The 16,934-nt window shown below is 46.5% G+C and overlaps 1 protein-coding gene across 1 annotated transcript in view; it reads left to right on the top strand.

The window, feature by feature from the left end:
* Window positions 1–2,821, top strand: part of LOC144179834 (uncharacterized) — a 32,272-nt gene extending 29,451 nt beyond the window's left edge. Inside the window, exons 5-6 of the mRNA XM_077708264.1 lie at window positions 256–405; window positions 2,612–2,821. Of these exons, the coding sequence (XP_077564390.1) occupies window positions 256–405; window positions 2,612–2,774 (313 nt within the window). The 3' untranslated portion in view covers window positions 2,775–2,821. The remainder of the gene's footprint in view (window positions 1–255; window positions 406–2,611) is intronic.
* Window positions 2,822–16,934: the final 14,113 nt, after the last annotated feature.

Here is a 16,934-nt window from a genome sequence, read left to right as displayed (position 1 = left end):
AGCCTGTAGAGCGTAAAAATGTTCGGGGTCCTGGTTCCACTTTTCACTTTTTTTACTGCTTCACGCAATTTTCTGGGGTGCACCACGCATTTATTTATTTTATTTAGTACATACTGCAGGCCCAGTTTGGGCCCAAGCTGGAGGGGCGATACAGCGCCCCTCCTGCTTACCTGCCCCTCCTGCTCCTGCTATACCGTAAGAAATAAAGAAAAAACTTTGCTACGGTATTCAACTACCATGTGACCCTTCTTCCAGGAAACCTAAGGTGCCTTTGACCGGAGGCAAGTGGCCAAAATACACACTCGAAGATCCCGAGGTGATCTATCTCGAGCCGGACAACTACACCACCATTCGTGAGCCGAAGAGAAAACTCTGCGAAGTGTGGAAACCTGTGCTTCTTAGGCAGTAAGTTGACGACGCTCGAAATTGCAAATACAACATGCGCACCCTGCTGATAGCATTGAAAAGACAACCCGAGTTGAATTATCACCGCACGACGTATTTATCATTCCGAGCACTCAGCACCAAAGAATGTGAAGACCACCCATAGAGACTCTATAGACTACCAAGGTTCACCTCTTCAAATCTAGTGTTCGAACGCTTCCCACCTTGCGGGGGCGTTCAGTAAAGAGTAATTTGGTAAGGCTGTCTTAAGGTTACAGCTACCGGACAATTATCTTTTTTTGTTCGCGTTTAACATAACTCCGCTTGAAATGTGCATGCCTTCCAAAGTTCTGGCATGGTTGGTTAAGGACAATCTATTTTTAAGCGAAGGTTGGTCTGTATTAGCTTGTACCTGACTTATGGTTTGGCGTAAATACTTGGGGAACAGACTATCTGGTACAAAATTGAATAGAACGGCATGCGCGGTTGTGTGGTGCGGTGTGAGCAGCCCTTGCAATTACTCTTACGTGGTAAAGGTGAGGAAGATATAACGAGGAAAAAGTAGGGAGGAGAGAATGCTCCAGTGGGTGACCGCGACTCTCCGGGTCGTTAGCAACTCGAAGCTGTTGTCACGCACGAGGAAGAAGCGGAGAAAATATATAGCAAACTCAGCGGTGCCTGAGAACTTCAGCAATCGGCATCACCTAGCCTTCCGTGTAAACCCCCCTTCCCACAGTCAGTGCCAAGGTCGAGGGCAATTTGAAAGCGTAAGTGGCCGCGAACAGGAAGAATTCAGCTCTCATGTTTTTGTTTTTTGCACGAGAAAAAGCAACAATATTGGCGTACTGTGTCAGCCTTCCTTAACAAGGAACGAAATATTATCGTCATTGATCATGCAGAAAAAGAATGGATATTTGTCCGGTTGCGGAGCGATTTTACTAGTCTAACCGGGGTGCTGTTTTCTGCTGAGCCAGAAAGTGGAAAAGCGACGTCTTTACAGCCAGCGCAGAAGTGACGACAGCGAATTTCGGATAGCTGATAGGCCTCTTTTATTTGTCATTTTTAGACTGCTCAAAACAGCTTCAGGGAAGCCTCGTATTTTAATTTCCCATAGAGTAGCCATTGCGACCACAGTTTTGGACTGCCCAAGAACTGTTGAAAACTGCTGCGGAGAGGCAAATGGGAGGGGCCAGGCAACGGTGACACCTGAAAAGCAACTCACAAGCAATCCTAGACTTTATTTGTGGAGCCTTTTTCACACCTCAGAGTGGCCTCTGAGGGGTAGATCACCTACTAGGCGACGACCACCTGGGGCCCAGAATGGCTAATGGTTACCCTGCGACTGGTCTAGAAGCAGGGAGAGACATAACTCAGTGAAGGGATGAAGCAAGAGAAGTGACGTATGAAGGAACGGATTCGTTAGGCCGCCCGTGTGTACGTGCGCACGTTAAAGATCCCCAGGTGGTCAAAATTAATCCGGAGCCCTCCACTACGGCGCGCCTCATCGCCTGCTTTGCGTCGGCGCGTTAAACCCCCACAATCAATCAATCAATCAATCGATTCGTTAGGCCCGGGTCAGTAGCAGTTGGAAGTCCATGGAAGGGCCCTCCGTACTGAGGGGAAACATTGCCTTATTATTATTAGCATTAATGACAGTCTCTAGTGTGCATACGAGTTCTCACATTGCCCTTAAACTCTGCAGCCTATTTCCTTTCCAACTATAAATAAAAACTCATCACCGTAGTCCATTAACTATTTTCGGCTCGGCGTGGACCCAATCGTGCAACCCATTCTACTGTAGTTTGTAAATGGTCACAAAAACGTCAAAATATTCGCGAATCGCTTTTTGTGTCAAGCACATTTCCGCAACGCCGATCTTACCGCAAACTCTTGGACGAATGCCGCAGCCCCGCCCAGTTTCGAAACACGTGCTTTCAAGTGGGGGACGGCTCTTGTAGGCTGGTCTCATCAGGCCTCACGCAGCTATGATTGTAGTTGTCCTAACACCGCTGTCGTGACACTAGACAGCGCTATAACCCTTATTCAGAGCTCACCGTATGTATACAAGGTTTCGTAGCTACCCCTGTAGGCGTTCTTCAAGGTCTTACTAAGTGTGCGGAAAAGATGAAGGGCCGTTCCGGAACCACCTTTAAAGTATTACCATCTCTATGTCGATAATACGTATGTGCAATCCGTGCTTTTTGCCATTCTTTGACTGCGATTTCAGATCCAAGCCCGAAGACATCTCTTTTGTCACGGAAGAGGATGATAAAGAGAACTCCAACACTATTGACTCCGACAACACCGGTCAAACGACAGCGAGCCCGTCCACGTTCCTTTGCTCTGCACTTATCTTGTTCATTTCTTTCGCGGGCCTAACGCTCTGTTAGACATTCATTGTGTGTTATGTTGATCATGAGTGTTTTGCTTTTTCTTGCATGGGTGTTTATTACTGAACCCAAACTCCAACATCATTGACTCTGACTACACTGGTCAAACGACAGCGAACCCGTCCACTTTCCTTTGCTCTGCACTTATATTGTTCATTTCTTTCGCGGGCCTAACGCTCTGTTTGCCATTCATTGTGTTATGATGGTGATCAGTGTTTTGCTTTTGCTTGCATGAGTGTTTATAACTGAACCCATTTCATGATGATGACGGTGTTGTTGTTTATGGTGATTGTTTATGTCCTCATTGAAACAGGACAAAAAGCCTGACCTGCCACTCAAGCACTTAAGCCATGTAAGGCTTGAGTGGCAACTTTGTATTGACCTGATCGGGCTCGGTCATGGCGGGTATCTCAAAGGGCCTACGCCGTCCTTAAAATTTACAAGCCTGTAAAAGAAGAAATAGCTAAACAAATAGCTCTTGAATTAAAAAAAACTTGGGCGGTTGATTCAGGCTTATGATATAACAGCGCGTAAACAATTCGAAAAGCAAGAGGGGAGCGCTTTTTTTTGTGTCTTACTTTCCGTCTTGTCGTCTATACGCTCGTACATCATGAAACAAAATGAAAATCCAAGTTGAGCTGGTGGCCCTTATTTAAAAAAGGGTTCTTCTTTTTGCACCTACATATCTTTTGCTACCTGACAGCCGATGTCCTGCAATAGCTAATGTAGAATCTCTCATCATCAGCGTTTCGCCGAGGACACCACTATCATCGATGCCTTTCATCATTTTGCGATCGGCATGCGCTCGCGCTACGACTTTTAGATGCGACTGCATCTCTTTCACTCGCCTTGTCCATTCACTCGCGGCGTTGTCGCCATCCGCCCCTCCCCCATTCTCATCGCCGCGCGAGCTGCGATCTCCGCCGCTCACCCCCTCTCCTCTCCGATGCCCCTCTCTCGTCCACACCCCTCCCCCTACTATAAAAAAATAATAGTTAGCGGCGCCCGGTTTCGATCCCACGACCCTGTGGGTGGAACGCGAGGTACATGGTGCTCTTCCCACTGCGCCGCAAAACCGAGACAGAATGAAATGCTACGAACGCGCCTTGACTCCTTGACTCATTCAAACTACGTCAAGAAGCTACTGATACAACGCATGATGGGGCAATGATTACCACTTGCAATAAAAGAAAAGAAGCTCCCACTTACAGCAACAATGATGGAGTAAAGGTCGTTGCGTCAGCGAAGCCCCAAGCATACCACTTAGAGAGATTGACCAAGATTGGCCAATAAAACATAATAATAATCATAAAACATAATAATCATACGCGTTCCCGACACGTTTCACGCGATTTCAGAATCAATCCAACAGAAACACCAAGTGAACCCCACGATGCGTCGCATCTACACAGTGTTCCCCTCGCGGGGAGGTGGGCGCAATTTTTTTCGATGAACATTAAACCTTCCCACCGCTCTGTCGCTCTAGCCCTCTCTCGTCCTCAGGGGTTAAAGAATCCCACAGCTGTTGTCCTGCTAGAAAGAGACAGTTCAAGTCGCAAGTGTAATGTAAAGTTTATAACAGATATCTTACACACGCACGCGAGTAACAGTCAAGCGTTTTGAATAGATGCAACAACCACATTGCGTGAAAGGTTCAGTAAGCTGTTCTTGCTCATTTTTGCCCACATAAACGGTTATTTATTTGTTGCCATACTTTTTACGCCGTTCTTTTTCTGTTTTTTTTTTCAAGTGCTCGAAGGGGAATAATGACAGCCAAATAGAACTGACCAGCTTTTCTGCACAAATGAAGGATAGTATAATTCTTCTCGTCAGGCCTGTTGTCGAGACCCTGTATATAAATGATTACTAGAGCATCTTTATAGTTCATGATTTGGCGGAGCTCTTAATTGCTAGAACTCAACGCGCCCGTAAACTAGGGCAGCGAGCAGTTTCGAACTGCGGACAGTCTTCTTACCCAGTGAAACGGAAGGTGACCGACAAAAATTGAAATTGGATTTTAAGATTGAAATTGGATGCAAGGCAACGAGTTAAACATAGGATGCCCATGTGTCTCGTACGTGGGGAAACTGCAAGATGAGAACATTAAACATGAGTTTGGAATCTAGGGAACGGTTTTTGCTGAATAATCACGACGAAAGGCACCGCGAGATTTAGTTTAGTGAGATTCTACTACGGCGAAAGGTAAGTGTACATTTTCAATACACTGTTATTAATTATCGCAAAAAAGCATTCTTAGGAGCGCTCGTGAGCACCTTGATCGTTAGAATTACGACCCTTCCCGAGTTGTGAAATAGGCACCCCGTCTCTTTCAGCCTCCTTCCACGTAATTTCACAGCATTCTCGGGAGTTATAATTTTGCCGTAATTTCCTTATTTTTAAATCTTGGGAATACTAGTAAAAGCTAATAACTTTCTCGTATCTCGAATTGCTGAGCCAGTTCCATTCTGTTCCTATAATTCATCAATCGAGTAATGGAGAGGCGCAACCTGAAATGGCGCTATCAGGCTAGTCGGTAACTGAAAAAATAAAAATAAAACGCGTCGCCAAAGTTGAGGTTCAGCCGCACAAAGCTTGGGGAAATACCTCCTGAAGAAACGACTCCAGCAAAAAAACGGGGGCACGGGCTTAAGCTTAACTACAACCGCCCTTACTATTCAGTGGTGCTTCATAGTATATGCATGGTCACTGAGTAGTGACCATGCTTTTGCTACCGCGTGGTTTTTGCTACCGCGTGGAGCTTGAGGAATTCATGTTGTTGTTAAGCTTGCTTTGTTTCGTTCCGCAGTTTGCACGTGCTTTTTTACTATGTATCTTTCGCATAGCTTCCTATAGCTTCGCACCGGCGTCATGTCGCTGTAGTGACTAATTTACACAAATGCTGAGCTTATCTGCCTATATCTCCATGCGCTGCAGCGGAATACGAAATCGCCCACGTTAAAATAAAACGCTATCGTTTGGACACCAGCTTAACAGAACAGCCTATGCATGTACAGTAGAATCTGGATTAACGGAAATCGCTTAAACTGAATTAACGCTTAACGGAACAGTAGGCTGTAAGTTGGTTGGTTTTGTATTCAGATAACGTAAAAAAAAAAAAAGCTCTCAGTAATCGGAACTTAAATTTCTGCGTCACCGTGTATGCGGAACCAGAAATGGAACTTCTTGTGAAACTCATTGGCATGAGAATTAGCTTTTTAAGTTCCTGCTGCCTTGTTTTTTTTTTTTTTTTGCTTCCTTTGTGTTTTTTAGCCTCCTTGGTCTCGTAAGCCTCGTCTCGTTAGTGGTCAGCCGTGTTAGCGCAACGAATGTAACACCGCAGTTCGTGTTGCAGGCGTTCGGTCTCGATTCAAGACGCCGCGGGTTACAAGGCTCAGCTCCTGCCACCTCGTTCGTGCCATCGTGGTGCTATTCGCGCATCATTACCGCGTTTCCGCCTTCTAAATTCGGTGGCTCGTAAGCACTCGTGAAGTTGAGGCGTCTAGCCCAAGTGAAGGTGCAGTTGCAAGGACTCAAACAAAACTAATTTCTGTATTCTGTAGTGCACAGCAACTCATTGTTGGTAAATCAATGTTGTCCATGCTGTGCCTAACTCTTGCTGTTTTCTTGCTTTCTGAAAAGCTATCAGCTACATTCGCCTTCTAGTGCTTAGAGTTCCATGAAATGGTATTAAGAGTGTGTACGCACATAAATGTGCACTTCCACTCATCTCTCTCAGTAAACGAAACTCCTGTTAAACGGAACTAATTTTTTCGGTCCCTTGAAGTTCCGTTTATCGAGAGTACACTGTAATTCTGCAGTGAGGAAGATCGCAATCTCTTCTAGGTTAGACTAATTTTTTTGGTTGGCTGTCCCAGAATTACTGAGCATTACCCGTGAGTATCAATGCCTATTCAGTACCCCCACAATGTCTGTACATCCCGCTCGGTATCTCCAAACAAGCGAGCGTCGCCGAGGTGTACGCAATGTCACCCAAATGCATGCCACGAGTTCCTAGTGGCTGCCTTCGGTGCCGAATGCAGTTTCTAGCTTTTTTGAAGCCGTCAGCATTTGAAGGCGTCAGCCAGCGCCCTGTCAGTGCCCTTTCTGTAGTTTCGTTTCCCGCGTTGTTCTATACCTCAGCATTTGATCGCTCTTTCGGACGAAAACTAAAGACTCTAAAATAAAGATATGAATAACTGGAAAGTGAAAGCACCGGATTATATGTCTATATAATTTTAAAACCGAAAGCGACGGCAGTATAAACCAATCATGTATCTACGCTATGATTCTCCCGCCAGGGTCTTCGTAAAAAAGATAGAAATGACACATGACGTATACGACCGGTGTCGAGAGTGCAAAACGCGTGACGACCTGTCAGCCGGACGTCGAGACGTTCATGAAAGGCCCTCTCCTAGGTCAGAAAAGCAGAAGCATTCCGCGCAATTAGCGCAAAACGACAGTGAACATCCTTCGATGAGTAATTTCATCAAGCATCCATCCAACTCCGCCCATTCAGCGCCTGGCCTTTAAGAAGAGGTACAAACCTCTGAAGGCACGCAGCTGGAAGACAACGTGAAACCGAAAGGTAACAGTTAATTTCGACCGTAATGAATTCAAATGCAAAAAATATGGGTATGCAAAGTTATGCTGGGTCAGAATGTACCTAGAATCGCATTGCTTGTTCAATGAGCACTGTGATATTATCCAACTGAGAAATTGTATTAACAATAAAAACAAAGTATTGCAGAAATGGCGACCATGAACCCCTTTTGAGGCGCCAATATAAAATAAAACAAGACTTCCTAATGCTAATTAAAAAACATGAATGAACCTATAATTTTTGGCAGTCATCGACAGGCGGGGTGGCTAGCAAGCTGTCTATGTAATCTCAGTCGTCCAGCGTTTTGTTCGGACAGTAACAGCTAGTTTCGTTAGTTTCTTTGTGTATGGCTAAAGCTTTCAACGTCACAAGGTGTGAAATTCGCAAACGTACCTTGGCGTTCTTGCTCATGATCTGCAGCGCTATTAGTCTCCTCAGAAGTTCTGGGTTCTGCATTGAGTCTGGCCCTTCTGCCAGTAGATAGAGGCGAGAAATAAGTGAAGGGGTTTGGCTTTGACAGTTAACCAAAGCCGTTTCATCGAAGCTTTTTCATCAAACGTCGTTTATCGACGAGCGTCTCACCGAAGCCGTTTTATAGAAAGTGCTTCACCGAAGCTCTTTATTGGACCAATTTCGCAATAGTTCCTTTTATTTTCACAGCAACCCCCTCTGTTCTTTCACCTTTCTCTAACGAGCAAAGTTTTGTTGTTCTGTTAATTCTGCAGGCGCAACTGTTATAACAAATCTCCTTCTCGGTCAACCTGTCCCTCTAACAGGCACCATTTACGGCATTCAACGTACCCATATATTCTTTTCTCCAATCTTCTTTTCCCAGAATTGCTGCTCAGTAAATGCCAGTTTTGTTCTACACACGTACGAATGTTTTTGACTCTATTAATTCCAATTTCAGAAGAACAGCTTGAAAAAAAATACGTTTCTCTCCATCAATTTCTGCATTTCTCTATACTGATCGGCACGGAGTTTTGTTGCTAGGGGTTACCGAGCCTACTCTTAGCCGTCCCGAAGTCTGTCTTAGGAACTGGCGAGAACGAACTTAGTCACCACAATGTAGGTGGGTCCGTTTCGGTGCCTCACTTTTTTTCCCATTTCTTTTCTTTTCTCGCCTGGCTATGTTCACCCTCATCTGGAGGAGTAAGGCCCACCCTTTATGGGGCTAACCTCTTCAGTATATATTCAGTATCCCTCCCTCCCTCCCTCCCTCCCTCCCTCCCCCTCTCTCTCTCTCTCTCTCTCTCTCTCTCTCATCTCGCCTTCTTCCTTTCTCTTTCTTCCTTTCTTACCTACACAGGTCGCTAAATTTCAGTCTGCGCACTTTTATTTTCTTTGGCTCCAATAGAGTTGTTTTCGACTACATTCTTACTCATTGTGCCGTGAAACCAGTTGTTCTGACCCAGAACTCAACTTCCAGACACGTGTTCAAAGGCAAAATACCGGGTGCAAGATAGCAATCTTCTCCCTTTATTTTCACGCCCTTCTTGTTTAACGACTCTGCTTTTCATTCCTACGGATTGTTAAGCTTTATCCCACTGCTTTCCAAAAACATTTTGACGCTGGAGAGGCAAACGAACACAGCTACTGATGAACAGCACGATAGCGCAGGCTGACTCATGTTCGCGGTGGAAAGGCTTCCTCTTGGTCGCGCCGTAAAGGTCTCAGGTAATTCGATTCACAGAAGTGCGTTTTCAAAACCCCTTTATATTTGTTGGCACGCTTTCTTTTTTGGCACTCCTCTATCAATTCATAACCCGCATGTGTTTAAAAGACAATGGAATAATTGTGCTCAGTTACGTGTTAAGACGCATACAACCCGAAGAGAGGTTCAAGGGAGTGAATCGCATGCAAATCACATGGCTATAAGAACAAGAAAAAAAAAAAAAAAAGAGTCCGAATCACGTGATCATGCTTATAGGTCGGGCAACATATAAACTTGTTATACCGGACACCAAGTCAATTAAGGCACTGCCGTGATAGTTTTTAAACGGCCGCGAATTCGTGAAAATGAGCTATCGAAACTCTGTGTGGGAGGGGTTAACTTTGATAATCTGGAGGCCGATTTTGTCATAATATACGGACAAAAACATACAAGTTTGAAAGCCAGAACATCAGTGAACAGAGAAGGAATATCGTAATGAAACAAGGGTGATCACGAGCAATGAAAAGTACTCTGCAAGAACGCTGAATCCGTAAAAGCGCGCATAGAAGAGCGCTTCTTCTTGTCTATTTTTTTTCTTCTCCTGTCCCTGCGTTAGTTCGCGCTTCCCGCCAATGTAATGTATTACCAACTCGCCTAAGTTTCCGCTCTTGCGCGTAAATGTGTAAGGAACTGATTTCAACGTGGCAAAAAGTGAGACAAGGAATTAAGGGGGTATTGCACTGCTGACAATTCATTGGCGGAGGAGGACATTTCGCAGATCACTACCTTCGGAGCTATTGCACGCCCGACTTTCCGGTCACACTCTTCCTGCGAAGTTTGGGGAGCTACAAAATGAAATCTTCGAGGCCTTTTATATTAGTATGCATGAGCACACCCCATCTGGCATTACACGCAAAAGGAAAAGCCTACTTATAGCAGCAATCATATTCCCTGGGCAAAGCTTCGCCATTCGTATATTTCCTGACGTTTCAGCGTATTTATATCTACCTTGCTCTTTTCGACAATTGAGACCTAGTAGATATCTAGCGCCCGTTCTTTGTAAATGTTCTGTCTTGCGCCCCGTCTTGTCGCGCTTTTTTTTACCCTGTCGAGGTCTTCTAACCAACTATAGCCCAAATTTCTTCGTTGGTTAGAAACTGATTTTATGCCGGTGCGTGAGAGATTGAAGATACTTATTTTTTTCTAGAAAAGAGTCTTTATGGTGGCATCCTCATTCCAGGAAAGCATTGGCACGGGCATGATAAAATAGAAACTTGGGTAGATCAGGATAGCGAAAGGACAAAGAAAATAAAATAAAACACTGCAAATGGTCATGAAAGTAACCGAATCTCAATTTCGATAGAACGTACATAGATGGTGCGATAATCAGGCGTTTGATAAACTGTCTGGGAATACAATGGGGGCATTTGTGAATTGAACTCGATAAAGAAAGAATAAATCAAGTCTAAATGACACAGTACTGCAATAGATAACAAAAAAAATATCGCTTTATGGTATACGGAGCTTCAAAGAAGTAACGAAAATGTTAAAAATAACGACGTGTACAAACTGCACTCGAGAACGATATTTAACTTTGAAATACGCACGTATTAGCTACCACATCCCCGTCGCCAAACTTCTGCTGCACAAAAAACCCAGGCAATACAAAGCGGGCGTGAGAAAATGCAGCACAAACGTATACCTACATCCACCCATGCGCCCACAGAGCGCCTCGCGACGGCCGCATGAGGGGTATCCAGCGCACGTAGATGCAGAGAGAGAGAGAGATGGAACTTCATTCAGGCATCCGGCGTGCAAAGGACACGATTCCCGGCCACGTAGGGCTCGGTCGCGTCCCCTCTATCTAACCACCCTAAGTCGCAAAAGTCCTAGGGCGTCGGGCTTAGACCCCGAGGCGGTTGGTCTCGGCGTCCGCTCGAGCTACTCGGAGCGCTCCCGGCCGCCACCGTCGGCCCCCGACCCCCACCTCCCGCATGGGAGGGCGGAGTGCCGGGAGGGACGGGCGGGCGCGGGGCCCCCTTTCGCCTTTGCAGAGCCAGAGCCGCCTCGATCCGCTGGATGGCCCTCCTCTGTTGTTGGGGCTCCGCAGAGCCCACGCATTCGCGCACGTCCGGTGGGTACGGGTCTTGTGGGTCCTGTCTATCCCCCCCACCGTCGCGCACTGCACAGTCACAGCCCCACATGATATGGGTCAGGGTCGCAGTTTCGCGTTCACACACACTGCACCGAGCACTCTCGTAGAGGTCCGGACACACGTGCCGCGCGAGCGCCGGCGTCAGAACAGTCTTTGTCTGTAATTGCCTGAGCTTCACCGCCTCCGCCCGAGACAGGTCCCGGTGCGGGAGCGGAAAAGCACGCCTCTGGTCCCGATGCCAACGAAGCACCCCGCCGTAGTCGGTGAGGGGCTCCGCTTCTTCGTCGTCGTCGATGTCAGTTGTTTCATCGCAGTCCTCGAGGGATGACGACAGCGGACGGGATGTCGCGACCCGGCACGTGGCGAGACCACGGGCCGCAGCGTCCGCCTCCTCGTTGCGGTTGCATAGTCCGGGTACCAGCTCCCGGCCCGCGTGGGCCGGGAACCACTTGATGATCGTAGTCTTCGTGACCGCCTGCGCTGCAGCCCCCGTCGTCCGCCAGGACTCCAGGAGCCGCACAGTGCCACCACACACCACGCCGCGAGCAAAGTTGCGGATGGCTGTCTTTGAGTCACTGAGCACCGTGCGCACACCGGGCAGGCCCAGGGCCAAGGCGATCGCCGCCTCCTCTGCCTGGTTCGCCGACCGGGCGCACACGCTGCCCGCCGTCAGTAGATGCAGAGAAGGTGTTTCGACGCCCATCCCCCTATTCCACATTTCAGCGTCCAAAATACCACTATCAGAATGAAAACACGGGTGGCACGAGTATACTAAAACAAAAGGCACACTGCAAGCTATATAAACCCTGGTTCGAATGAGCCAGAGTCAAAAAGACGGCAGGTTCGGAGTATAATTGTGATCACTGACGGATTCGCTTGTAGAAACAACACTCTAGATCCTATTTTTATGCAGGATAAAAAGCGTTCTTTCTACCAATGACTTGAGGACGGCCTACAATACAATTACAAACATGCCAGCTTGGAATTTGAAAAAGTCAGAGATGTGTGAGGGAAGAGCAGAGGGGCGACCGCGTTCAGTGAACGCGTGCCCAGTCGACTGACAGAGAGCACATAACCAGCATGGAGAGATGGGAATCAAAGGGGGGGCGCCTATGAAGCTCCGCTTTGAGAGCCAGAGACGCCTATCAAAGCGGAACAGGAGCGTTTAGCGTCAAGAAAGGCAGCGTTGGTGACCTTCCAAGTGGTAATAACGGGGGGAATGCACGTGAGCTGGGGTGTGCCCGAAGACACAGAGAAAAGGCTGCCACGTACTCCTTGAATGGAATGGGTGTCACGTCAACACTGCCAGGGATCTGGTGGCGGCACGTCCCACAGACTCTTCCTACGAAGGAAGGCAAACGCCGCACAGACACCCGGCCGACGTGAAGCCCTTTGTAAGAGAGGTATGGCGTCTGATAGAGGTATGGCTTCAAGAGAGGTATGGCGTCCGAGATGGCCTACAGCTCCTGTCTACTCTTCCTTAACTTTGGACAAACGGCACTCTGGTGGCACCCACAAACGCTGTTTTGGAGGCCAGCCCATTATTTATGTGGTGTTCTGATTCACCGAGTGGAGCGACAACTGCCCTGATCCCGCTACAATTCCATAGATCCTATAAGGAAGCTGGAGTTCAGGCATCACAAGTACTTCACCCAAAGAACTCATCGCGACTTTACTAGGCGCTGGAAAACGTACTTGGGATCACTCAATGAATAGTCAGCCATCGGGATAGGTTGCAGAGAATTCGAGGGGGGAGGAGAGGCGTTAAAGCGATCAAGACGCATAGACAGGCCCCCTCTCTCAAGGCCGTGCCAACCTTACAGGGCCAAAGAAATGGCTGGGTGTCTATCATGCCGATGTCAGAGGAAAAACCTTCGCCCTACACGGATCACGCCATCACTCCTGTTTGGAGTTATCACGAGCCAGAAACGTATCCTAGTGGAGGACCACCCAGTTGAAGTCACGCGCAAGGCCAACATCAAAGGGGGCACTACGTGGACGTCGATAGAGAAAAAGAATGAAACTCGCTCGAAGTCTCGATAGGTGCGGCCATGAATATGCGTCCTTAGAGCTTCCTTAGAGCGCATGCTTCCTTACAGCACAGGGTAACCCAGCCCCAAGCGAGGTGTCGAAATGATGGCAACACACACGGAACTACATAGCTCCAGTAAAAGCGCATCCGTAATCAAACATCAAACGAGGGGAGGTGAGAAAGTCAATACACAAATGTCTTCTGGAGACACAAAACGACTATGTTAAGATTTTAGGTAAGTCGATTACGGCAGCCCACTTATTAATAGGACAAAAACAATGAACATTAAAAGTAACCACACTGACAAATGTGCATGGTACCGAAAACGAAAGCGGCGAATTTGAAAGTCCTCTCCGTTCTGTGTAGCCAGCATTCTTCCACACTACATTTTTCGAGGGGATCCTCGAACCTTTTGTTACTATTTCTAGCACTCCCAGGCATCGAACCACGGCGCTACCTGCTATCGCGGCCGAATAATGGTTCGCAGAAACTGGCATCCAGTCTTTCGGCGCGCGGCGATGATTATGACGCGGAGCTATTGTTAGCTCGGCATTTGAGACGCGATGTTAACGTCACAGGGCTTCTCCACGGGGGTAAATCGGGGTCCGCCATTGATCATAACGGTTGTGAGAAGAAACTGTTTGAGAATTGCCGAGGCCAAGGGACAATTCTACATTTACGACGCGTATGAAGGACAATTTAAATACAGCAGGAAACGCCCTGGCCTAAATTGGAATCTACCTCACTGCATCTGTACGCAAAGAGCAACCGTTTAGAATTGGCGCAAAGGGAAATCTTTCAGTAGTTTTTTTTTTGTTATTGGATTTTGTACCCTTGCACCAAGAAAGATATACCTTCTGGCCAAGAAGCAGGCATAATATATAGGAGTATAATGTGGAGCTTCGCAAAAAAAAAGTTTACTTATGCAGCTATTAGGAGACAAAAGCCAAAAAAGGTCCCTTTTAACACTTGTAAACTTGGCCATCACAAGCGAAATATCTCTATGGCTTAATTTTGCGAAGACTATGCAAATAATCCGCTCGAATGGAATAAGCAATGTCTCCATTATGAATGGGAGGAATGACAGCCCTTCTAAGAGCCGCACTCCAGTTACCTGAAATAAAACGTCCCCATCGTTTGCCAAATTGGCGAGAACTATGCGACCTCTTTGGTTGAAAGGACTGTAGCTACGGCCAGACTTGGCTCCGAAAGCAATATTTGTTTTTATTTGACCTCCACGCGTAAAGCGTTTTTCTTGGCATTGGCGTGTTAGGCAAAAAAGGCTTTGAAGAGCCTTGGGAGGAAGGAGGGCGGCTCTATTAACCTAGTTATGACTAATAACTTAAACAAAAGGAGCAAAAATGAACATGAAGTATTCGTACCTGATGACTGCTTGACTTCTTTCCATGCCTTCAACTGCAGGGTGATGCCTTGCCATTACGAGGCTGAACTTTGTTTTGAACGTTGCTCTGACGCAATCATTCTCACACCGCATGATTTGAAATAGAGTGCTTGTATCCTATTGGAGCTCTGGACCCTTGATTACAGCACGTAACTTCATCAGCTTCGTCACAACTTTACAAACAGATTTAGTGACAAACGGCTAAAGCACAGAAAGAAAATAGAAAGACAACTGCATTTTAAACATACTTTTATAGGAGTTTCCCATTGACTGTGATGTAATTCAACAGATTCGTCAACGTTTGTTCAGACGACTTCTTCACTCGCATTATTTGGGTGCCCCATTGCCCTAACTATGACGTTAGAACTTCGAGTGATGCTTTAACGCCTGAACCAGTATGATATTAAATTAAATAAAATTAGCTTTTATTAACAATCGTTAGCAAAGACAGAGGAATTTCTTATCCTAGACAATTCTTCACCATATGTCTACAGATTACGGTATGTCCTTCAACTGAAACCTGACCCTACGAATCAAAGCCTCCGCGCCGGGTTTGTGGCGATGCGCAGAGAGTGCCGCTCAGATTTCGGATAGCCGACAATGTACTTCTGAAGTACTCGAAATAGAGGAGCGACTGTATGTACGCCCCTCTGTATGTACGGTTTTGGCGCGTGTTGAAGAACGTGATTTGGCATAAGCTAATTTGTGGTGCCCCACTATGATGCACAATACATTCCAGGTGTCTCTTTGGGGCTAAAACCCCTTGCCTCCAGTTTATTTTAGGCCTGCGGAAAATCATCGTGAACATCTTCACCATAAGGCAGTTTTTGCTCATTGCAGGACGAAAGCCTCCCCGAGTATTTTTCTGGTCCTTCAACAGAAGCACATTCGCCCTCTCCTTGAGGAAAAAGGTGCCATTAAACCGCCTTGACTCCCTCTATTCTTCGTTACTTCAAAAAGCTTCAGCTGTCCGTATAATGTTTCTAATTGCTCATGATTTCTATGGTGGCCTCGCCATTATAACACCCACCGGGATGCCCTTTTTCTTCAGGGAAGGAGGACAGGACATCGATTCTAACATGGCGCACGGCCCCAATGCGTCGAGAGAGCAGTTCCTCCACTGCTGATGCTTTACTCAAATGATGATGTGGTTCTAGTGCGACAGGAACATCGTCAAGGGTTTCGTTTTAAAGCGAAAGTTTTCTTACTGGGACCCGTGAAATGGTGTCAAAATCCAATGCCCATCTAACCCCATAGACCGGTTGGCCGACCGAAAAGCTCTGATAAGATCTCTGCACACACGGCGCTTTCGTGAAATCGGGCTTCTATTGTGTCAAAACGGTTACTTCAAAATCGCCAAAAAGAAAGGAACAATTCTATAGAAGGCAATACAGCATGAATCATGAAGGAGTACTTTAGTATACCTTTGTCTCATAAACCACGAATCGGTATACATTTAAATCGTTCGTAGACGTGTTTACTTAATACTCAAGAAATGTTCGCATGGGTTAGTTCTTGTTTTGCGATTTCCGTCTTTAAAAGGTTGAGAATCGATTGGACGCAATTTCAGCGAAGGTTGGACGGACTTTTAGCGAAGGTTTTGACGCACTTGTGACCCAGTCTCAATGTCAGAAAACTTTCGCGCATCTCTCAACTTTCTTCAGGAAGGGACCGGTGAAGGTAGTTTTGTTATGCGTGTGAAAAACGCCTTGCGGCAAAGCCCACTTCATCAGGAATGATCAGCAGAAAACGACTGTAACTCTTGTTCTATCAGAACTTCCCCCAACGCAATTGTACGACAATTGGATCTAAACACGAATATATTATTCGGCTGAATTTTACGTATTTTTTCACACAGGAAGTTCGCAGAAGTTGCAAATGTTGTAGAATTACCATCTACTGTCCATACCCGGGCTCCCACGGACGAAAAACGGACAGCGCTTTGTTTTATGCTAGGATAAAAAACCAGCCTTTCCAAATTAAGTAACCACGACGTCATATACGGCGTCATCACCAAATGGTGTGACATTCTCTAGCCAGCTGTGAGATGTGCATTTTATAAATCTTCGCTGGTTCTCTATTTTTCCCAGAGTGCAATGGCTCCTAATTTCTTAGAGCTTGTTTCCGGCAGCTGATGTGCCATTATCTTGCAGATGTTATCCACCGTACGTGGGGCGCAATTATGGAGGTTTCGCGAGATCTTTGGTGCGTGCAGCATTACCTGCGTATTTTTTATGTTTTATCCTGCACTTTTTCTCATGTTTTATCTTCCGCAGAAGGCTTCCGCGTACACCCGCAATAATGGAGAGGGAAAATC

The sequence above is a fragment of the Haemaphysalis longicornis genome, unplaced genomic scaffold (assembly GCF_048455015.1).
Source record: "Haemaphysalis longicornis isolate Haplotype H1 unplaced genomic scaffold, Haemaphysalis longicornis Haplotype H1 scaffold_4, whole genome shotgun sequence".
NCBI classification, from domain to species: domain Eukaryota; kingdom Metazoa; phylum Arthropoda; class Arachnida; order Ixodida; family Ixodidae; genus Haemaphysalis; species Haemaphysalis longicornis.
This window is presented reverse-complemented; position numbering and strand designations above follow the sequence as displayed.